Raw genomic sequence first — 8,668 nt, 5'->3', positions numbered from 1 at the left:
TTAATGTTTGTATTTACTGTATTGAAATCTGTAAAGCTCAATTATTGAAGCTCAATGTTTTGTGACAAATTCAGTGAACAGGTAAAAATGCTGGTGCATCAAAATCTTACAAACAAAACAAACATACAGGTGGTATTTTTATCAACTGAATTACAAGCAAATCTTTATCTAATGTCTTCAAAGTTACAGTTTGCAGATACAAAGAAAGCTTTAAATGTTTTACATTAATTGTTACACAAAGAACTTAATATTTACATACTAAACCAACAGTATACCCACAGAGATGTTTTCAGTGCTTCTGGCTAATTAGACCCGTGTTCAGGCTGAAGTTGATCTGGTAGCTATATGATGTAATCAAATTGCATGTTCTATGAAGGTGGAAGGTTCAACAAAAGTAACAGATAGGCAGAGTAACATCTTACTAGTCATAGGCACTTCAAAATTAAAATAAAAACATTAAAATCACACATACTGTAGGCATTACATTCTAGTATTTTTTTTTTCTTTTTTACTGTGAAAAGATGTACTGTCTGAATCAGTTTCAGATACCATTTTCCGCTTGTTCCTTACTTTTCCTATTCAGTGCTCAGTGTCTCTCTCTCCTCAGTGTTGACGATTCTGCCTTCTGTGAAGGATAAGGAAGTGAGTGTGCCCTTCCTCTCCACGGGTAAGGAAGAGTCAGACTTCCGGGAAATCCGTGACAAGTGTGATGAAAGGGAGCGAGATGACATAAATGACAGGTGATCCTCTGCCAGGGCACTCTCAAGGACAAGGCATATAGACTGCTTAAGCTTCTTCTGGAATTCATCACACATGAAAACATAGAGAATGGGGTTCAGGCAGCTGTTCAGAAAAGCCAGACTCACAGACAGAGGACCTCCAATTTGAACGGTGCGGCCGAGTTCTGGGTTATTCTGAGCCTTTAATTCTATAAAATTAAAAACATGAAAGGGCAACCAGCAGAAGAAGAATGCAAGAATGACAGAGATAATGATTCGGCAAGATCTACGTCGCCTTGTCCTCTGCAGGCGTCTTGCACGAACACCTATGGCCACATAACAGGCCATTATTACCAGGAATGGGATGAGGAAGGCCATAACAAAACGAAAAATGCAAAGAATCCATTTTTGTGTGTTGTTTACAGAATAAGCACAGTGAATCTTCCCGTCCCGCGCATTAAGGGTGCGAAAAGTAGCATAAGGGGTGCTGCAGACTATAGCCATCAACCAGATAGCAGCACATATGAGCTGAGCTTTGCGAACAGTACGCTTGTTTTGTGCCCAAACCACCACACAGGTGGACAGGCAACGATCCAGACTTATGGCAGTCAGAAGAAAGACGCTGGCAAACATATTGACAACAACCACAAAGTTGTTGAGCTTGCACATGACAAGTCCAAATTGCCAGTGGTGACCTTTAGAGACAGCAATGATTGAGAAAATCAGGAAGGCCGTAAAAAGGAAGTCAGCCAGTGCCAAGTTGAGGAACCAAACAGAGTTGACTGTTGTCTTCATCCTGAAGCCTGTCACGTAGACGACCAGACCATTGCCAACCGTCCCAACCACGAAGATCACACAGTAGATGACTACAGAGGCTGTACACACAATTCTGACAGTCATATCCTCATTAGCTGGTTCAGATACAGTGATGTTATCTGATGAACAAAGAAGAAATGCGTATTAATGACAACCTCGGTCCATTCTGCAACATGTAGTGAGAAAACGAGAATTTGACTGCTTTTATAACCAGATTACACAAGTAATCAGATTTTAATTAACTGCATACTTTTTGTATTTTTAGCATTATATATTCAAATGCTTCTTTAATTTTTTTAAGCAACATTTTCTAATTTTGTGTAATTTTAAGTTAAATGCCCTACAAATTAATTTAACTTTATTATTACAATAATATTTTTAATAATTTAATTTCTAAAGGGGATCAGTATTGCACATCATAGATCATTTTTGTCCTAGCTTTCCAGACCATTTAGTAGATGATAACTACATTGTGCAACTGTTCTCCTTTATAAAAGGACATTCTATGTAACACTGACCTCTGCTGCACAGTACTAGATTAGATTGGAAGTCACAGAATACTCTCTAATACTTGTAAATTGACTTTCTCACCCATTCCACTCAATTTTGCTTGTGATCAGAAAACACCATATATTAAAAGTCTGACTGAAAATAAGGTTTATGCATACCTTTTTAAAATCGGTTTAGCAAGAAATAATGTCAGAACAACTCTCTGTTATTGCAGAAAGATGCAATGCAATATTTTTCTAAGTAAGTATCTTACCAGTCCCCATTTTTCTGTTGCAGCGAGGGTCAGTCTCAATTCTAAGCTTATCTGTATCCTGTATAGCCTTTAGTCATTCTCTCTCACTGATTACTCCTCCTTCTCAGTGCATGCAGCTGCCAATGAAATAGTACTTCTGCTGCAATGTCACTGCACTACAGTCTGAACAAAAAATGAAATAAGTTTGTCAAGGTTAGTATATATTGGCGGGTACTTATGTTGTATATTTCATTATATTGGAAAGTATTTGTTATTGTGTAAAAGCCCTTGTGGTTAATTTGTCCTCTATTCTACCAAGTTGAATTCATTCAGACCTTTTTAAACTTGGCTACTTTTTATTTGCATTTTGACAAGTATCTTAAAATACTTTTTTGTCATATGTTTCACAATACCCCTTGTCAGCCCCCTGTCCCCCTATAAAACACACATCCCTCCAACACATACACACACACACACACACACACACACACACACACACACACACACACACACACAACTTCAGAGGAAATTCCTGGAGACTTACCCTCACTATAACCACTACTTTCCTTAACCTAGCCTTAAACTAACCCTAACCTTACCTTAACTTTAAACTAAGTCTCTACCCTAAAATTGAGAATGGTTTACCTTATGAGGACTTGCTTTTTGTCCCCAAATGGGAAGCAAGTCCCCACATGTGAATGTGTAAACAGATTTACAGTATGTCCCCTACAACATGAGGAATACCTGGTACCCTCCAACAAGTCCTCCAAATTAAATGACCACATAGATCATTTGTACCTGCGCCCCAGAACCAGAAAACCAGAAATAGGACTATTGATTTGTGTATATAAAAATTTCCAAGAATAATAATGTTGTAACCAGAAAGTCATCTTTTCTATTGTCTATGACAAGTCCATATACAATATCCTTTTGAGAAAAGTTTTCAAGTTGAAAAACCTTTGAGTAAAGCCCATCATGTACATCAAGCCATAATGCTTCAGAATATATTGGAAGAATAGATGATCAGTAGTTTAAGTGTCATCACAAAATACACAGTTGTTTGTTTTAATTCCAAGTCATTGTTGTAACAATTCACCAGATGGATACACTCTATTTAAAATTATAAAATGGACTTCTTTTGCCTTGAGAGTTATGAGGAATTTTAGATATTTTGTTTGTAACATGTTAGAAGGACTTTTTGAATAGATTTGTGAGATTGAGTTTCTAAAAGTTATAGGAGACGAGGGGTGATAGGAGAAGAATTTGTTACAATTCCTTTAATTAAACATATAATAGAGTTGGGGATTGGCTTTAGTTGTATATTTAAATATGTTATGGTTGCCAGTTAAATCATATCCAAGGCAGAAATTTTCATATGACATGATACAGCCACTACTATCAACTGAGTGAATCACCAACCAAATTCCTTTCTCCATCCAGTCCTTGTGATTTGTTTTTAATTGTGATATATCTATTATTCCATATTGGTGTATTTTGTGGGGTGAAATTGTGACTATATAAGAGTTTCCAATATAAAAGGACCTGCTGGTGAAAAAGGGATAATTTAACAATTTAACCGGGAGTCTTTGAATAGTGAAATCACCCAATCTTTTGAATATTTCACTGGGAATATGGTACCAAAAGTTATTGTTGTTCAGAAAAGATTTTAACCAACTGATTTTAAAGGTTCCATTTATAACATCAAAATTTATGCCTCCATCTTTGAAATCTTCGGTCATCTCTGCTCTCTTGACGGTGAATTTTCCTTTTACAGATATAATCAAAATTAACCCGATTGATTTTTTTAATAGCACCATTTGGAATAGCCATTGACTATGTTGGATAGATACACCTTGAAATGCTTTCCATTATAGTCAAAAAGATTCAACCCAGTAAGCTTATGTCTCTCAGTAACCATGAGTTAAGTCTAGTTCAGCATTCATCAATTACCTTCCACGCATCTATATTTTCACTGTCAGTTGAATTTTTAGATATATGCCTACCCAAGTATTTAACGGCGGATTTTATAGGAATGTTGTATGCCTCAGTTAAATGACCTTGATGGATTGGCATTGACTCACATTTGTTCAAATTTAGCTTTAGATCAGAGGCTTTGGAGAAAGTATGAATCAAATGTAGTATCTTGGGGACTTCAATTAGCTGCTTCAAAGATGATTGTATCATCTGCTAACTGGCTGATGATAACTGGTTTCCCAAGTGCATCTAAATGGAGCAATATCTGAATTTTTAATAAAGATAGAAAGCATTTTTGTAGTTATTATAAAAAGAAATAGAGAAATAGGACAGCCCTGTTTAACCCCACATTTGATTGTCATTTGGTGTCAAGGTGATTACCTCCCGGTTGAGAGATTTGTATTTCTATTTGTATTTCCATAAAGAGATTCTATTATGTTTCAAAATGTATCCCCAAAACCAAGTAACCTTAAACAATGGAATATTAAATCAAATGCTTTATAAAAGGCTAGAAATAAACATCTTCTATTAAATATCTATAATCTAAGAGATCAAGTGCTAGGTGAATATTGTTGTGAATAGATCTACCCCTCATGAATCCAGATTGGAAACAAATGGTTTCTGCTTCCTTAGAGTTGCAACCTTTGTCATCATAGCAACAGTAAACACCATGTTAAGATTTTTTTTAAAAATGTACCAACTCGCCATTGAAAACATGACAATCCTGGTTGGAAGTGGGAAGCGAAAAGCAGTTGAAACAGGAAGTGAACAGTGGTTGAAATGGGAAGGAAACAATGGTCAACAAAGTTGACTTTTTGCCATCTAACTAACTATCTAGCCATCCACCCAACCTAGCCAACCACCCAAGTCACCTTATATTGATGTCATCTGAACTGTGTCATAATAACGATGGCCCTTAGCTAGCGTCTGTCACTCAAACGTAACTATAGGTTAAATAGGCTAAATTTATGACCTATAGTGTTGTTTAAAAAACATGAGAGCCAACACAAGTGGTCTTGAGAGTTATATTTTATGCATGATTTCTCACAAATGTACCAAACATGGCAGTACAGTGAGTGGTTGCTACCAATCGAACTCAATAGAATTAGTAGCCGAACATCCCTGTGACAGCTGGTATTAATGCTGCATTCATCCTGTTAACCCGACACTCATTGATCACACTGAGGAGGAGGATGATGAAGTGTGGGGATACATGTAAGCACAAGTATATTGCAGATTTTCTGTGTTTGCACTTTGCACGTTAGTTGGAAGCAACAATCTGGTCAATCCATCTCCGCAGGTAGGACACACGGGCGTACACGGCAGGGGTGCGCACGTTGCAGTTAGAGGTGCCCCAGGACACAATACCCACAAGTGACCACACTCCACTGTTCTCACAGACCAGAGGGCCACCAGAGTCACCCTAAAATGAGACAAATATGTTTTCATATTAACTTTTAAGAGAATGCATTGGGACATAGTTTAGGATCCCTTGTTAAAGCCTTAGATCAAACTCTTGATATTGCTTGATAGTGATGTATTAAGGGGGCCTTGTATTCTGTGCAGCAGCTTTATACAGGAAGTGGGCTGGCCATTAGTTTTAAATGTAATCAAAAACAGGAAAACAGATATGCAGCAAGAACATCAGTCTTGAGTAAGAATAACTTACACTGAACAAAAATATGAAAGCAATGAAATCCATAGTCATGTGAAATCTATAATTCAGTGCCTAATAAACGTCTTTTTTCAAGATAAACTGCACATTTTAGAGTGGCCTTTTATTGTGACCAGTCCAATGCACACCTGGCCAATAATCATGCTGTGTAATCAGCATCTTGGTATGTTACAACTGTCAGGTGGATGGAATATCTTGGCAAAGTAGAAGTGCTTACTAACACAGATTTAATCAAAATTTGTGAACAAAATTTGAGAGAAAGAAGTCTTTTGTGTGTATAGAAAAAGTCTTAAATTTTTTATTTCAACTCATGAAAAATAGGAGCAAAAACAAAAGTGTTACATATATTTTGGTAAAACTTTCATAATCAAGTCATTTAAGTTAATGATGAGGTAATTTTTTGCCTTACTGGTTGCTTGTTTCCAAAATATTCAAAACAGCTCAGACAGTAACAACTGCTTTTATGTATTCTTAAAAACATTTGCATATATAGACCTATCCTTTAACGAATTGGATAGTATGTATTTACTGTACAGTTGTCACTGTATATCATTCACCGTTATGTACATGTTCATGTAGGGGTTAATTAATAATTCTCACCTCTAATGGTTTACTGTTGAAATATCGATACTTTATAATTTGCAAATAAACATAAATAATTGCTCATTTATTTGTATATTACTAACACATTCTTGAAGATATTGTTATGAAATATCAGCAAATTATTTACTATTTGCAATTCACAAACATATTAAAAATATATTCATTATTGGCTTATTATGAACAATAGGTTAAAAACTGACTTGCAGCTAATTGCTGTTTTGAAAGAAATGCTTTTTTTCCTCACAGATCTCTGTTTCAGGCCTTAAAATGTTTTTTTTTACCTGACAGGAGGAGACTCCAGAAGCGCCAGCACAGATCATGGCATCAGTGATTCTGTTAGTACCCCAGTACTGCTTGCACTGAGCAGGGCTGAGCAGAGGCAGTGCAGTCTGTTGGAGGTAGCGGGGGCTTGCTGGGAATAGAGAGGTAAATGAGATGAGGCTAGCTGCACAAATCAATCTCTTACATCTATCTTTGAGGTATTGTGTATATTTTGTTGTGCCTTTTATATTTCTCCTTTGTGGAAATGGAACTGTTCATACCTTTGTAAGCTTAAGTGTGTTTGTAAATGTACCCTGCCTGTAAGGATTCGAAAGCAGTTTCTCACTCACAGGTTTGGCCAGTCCTGCCCCACCCAGTGGTGACACACTGGGTTCCAGAGGGGATGCTGGTGCTAGAGGAGGCCAGGCACACAGGAGACACACGAGATGTCATCTGTACTGGGGAAGACAGCCTCAGAAGGGTGATGTCATTGTTGAAGTTATTGGAGTTGTAGTAGGGGTGAGTGATGGCCTGTTTGGAAAGGTGAGAATAAATCATAAGCAAATATAGTGTGGTTTTGCATCTTTGACACATATACCCAGGAACTGACTGAGGAAAAGGTTTATTTTTTATCAAAAAAAGAAAACAATGTGTTATTGAGCTGCTTACCCTGGAAATGGTCTTGACTTGAATTGGCTCACTGTTGTACTGACGATCATGTTCTCCCAGGATTACCCGGTGGTTTCTAGGTCTGGAGAAAAAAATAACAAAGACGAGTAATTACAGTGACGGCAGTGTTGGGATTTTTCTCGTGTGGATGCTAGACACAGTGGAGAGTTACTTACGACACACGGCAGTGAGCAGCAGTAACAACCCAGTACTCGTTGATCAGGGATCCACCACAGAAGTGGAATCCCCTGCCATCCTAGGAGTGAGAAGATGCATACTTGCATTCATTGATTCATGAAACAGCATCATTTAAATGACACAAAGTGTTGAGAGTGTATCAAAACTATAGTGGGGATGGAGAGGGCATTTCTTAGGCTACCTGAAGTGAAACCTGCCAGGGCCAGGACCCAGACACAGCGGTCTGTCCATTTACAATCTTGTTGTATCCACTCACTTGGGGCTTGATAGCAGGTATTCCACACCCTTTGGCCCAAGCATAAAATCAATTAAGTATCTGCTTTCCCCAAAATATGGAATCTATATACCATCAAGTGTCAGACTGCAAGTGTTTACAATCTTATAAATGTGCAAACAATCAAACATTTTGAATAATGCCTGCAATTGCTACCACACAATCACAGACAAATCTTTCACAGAAAAATACATCATTTGGTGGTAAAATGCCAGTGACTTACCCAACGCAGTGGCCACAAAGGCAAAAAAACTGACGAACAAGAACATGGCTATGTCTAGGTCGTGATTCACGTCCCTGGGTCTCAGCTGTGTGGGAAACTGGCTTTTATATGTGTGTATGTAACAGACTTGACCCTGAGTTCCATGTGTAGCACTCCATACTATAGGTACTCGCTCTGAACAAGTGTGATAAGACTGGGAAAAGAACATCTGGTGATAAGCACTTGAAATTACTAGCTAAAACTGTCATTCACTAAGTCTTATGCATTTGTTTGCACTGCTCTTGTACACATGGGTCATGGCTTTTAGCAAACAAATTGTTGTGTAATTATTCCATCAGTAAGAAGCAACAACACCGCCTCTTGTTATTACTATTATTGCTCTTGAAATAATGTTTAGGATGTATTTGCACCACAGTCAGTGTGTTAAGCTGTATTTGCCCTTGTTTGCATTCTTGTTTCAAACCCTTTTCACTTGTTTCAACATATGGCCACAACATCAGCAACATCTTTTGGT

The 8,668-nt window shown here is 37.5% G+C and overlaps 2 protein-coding genes across 2 annotated transcripts; both read right to left on the bottom strand.

Moving 5' to 3' along the window:
- On the bottom strand, positions 1 to 2,693 carry LOC122987083 (chemokine-like receptor 1). The gene is made up of 2 exons (XM_044358732.1): positions 2,299 to 2,693; positions 1 to 1,654 (listed from the first exon to the last, which is right to left on the bottom strand). The coding sequence occupies exons 1-2, from the start codon at positions 2,306 to 2,308 to the stop codon at positions 576 to 578; spliced, it is 1,089 nt and encodes a 362-aa protein (XP_044214667.1). The 5' UTR covers positions 2,309 to 2,693; the 3' UTR covers positions 1 to 575.
- Positions 2,694 to 5,262: 2,569 nt separating this feature from the next.
- On the bottom strand, positions 5,263 to 8,274 carry LOC122987087 (chymotrypsin-like protease CTRL-1). Its single transcript, XM_044358742.1, has 7 exons — positions 8,155 to 8,274; positions 7,839 to 7,942; positions 7,636 to 7,715; positions 7,460 to 7,541; positions 7,141 to 7,321; positions 6,811 to 6,941; positions 5,263 to 5,674 (listed from the first exon to the last, which is right to left on the bottom strand). The coding sequence occupies exons 1-7, from the start codon at positions 8,198 to 8,200 to the stop codon at positions 5,513 to 5,515; spliced, it is 786 nt and encodes a 261-aa protein (XP_044214677.1). The 5' UTR covers positions 8,201 to 8,274; the 3' UTR covers positions 5,263 to 5,512.
- Between the last annotated feature and the right edge of the window lie 394 nt (positions 8,275 to 8,668).

This window comes from Thunnus albacares, chromosome 8 (assembly GCF_914725855.1).
Source record: "Thunnus albacares chromosome 8, fThuAlb1.1, whole genome shotgun sequence".
In the NCBI taxonomy this organism is placed as follows: domain Eukaryota; kingdom Metazoa; phylum Chordata; class Actinopteri; order Scombriformes; family Scombridae; genus Thunnus; species Thunnus albacares.
Note: the sequence above shows the minus strand (reverse complement) of the source record. Positions and strands in the feature narration are given on the sequence as shown.

Coding starts and splice junctions, on each gene's coding strand:
- LOC122987087 (XM_044358742.1), bottom strand. CDS start 8,200: ATGTTCTTGTTCGTCAGTTTTTTTGCCTTTGTGGCCACTGCGTTGG. Junction 7,322..7,459: donor AAGTCAAGACCATTTCCAGG/GTAAGCAGCTCA, acceptor CTTTCCAAACAG/GCCATCACTCACCCCTACTA. Junction 5,675..6,810: donor CTGGAGTCTCCTCCTGTCAG/GTAAAAAAAAAC, acceptor GTCTCATTTTAG/GGTGACTCTGGTGGCCCTCT.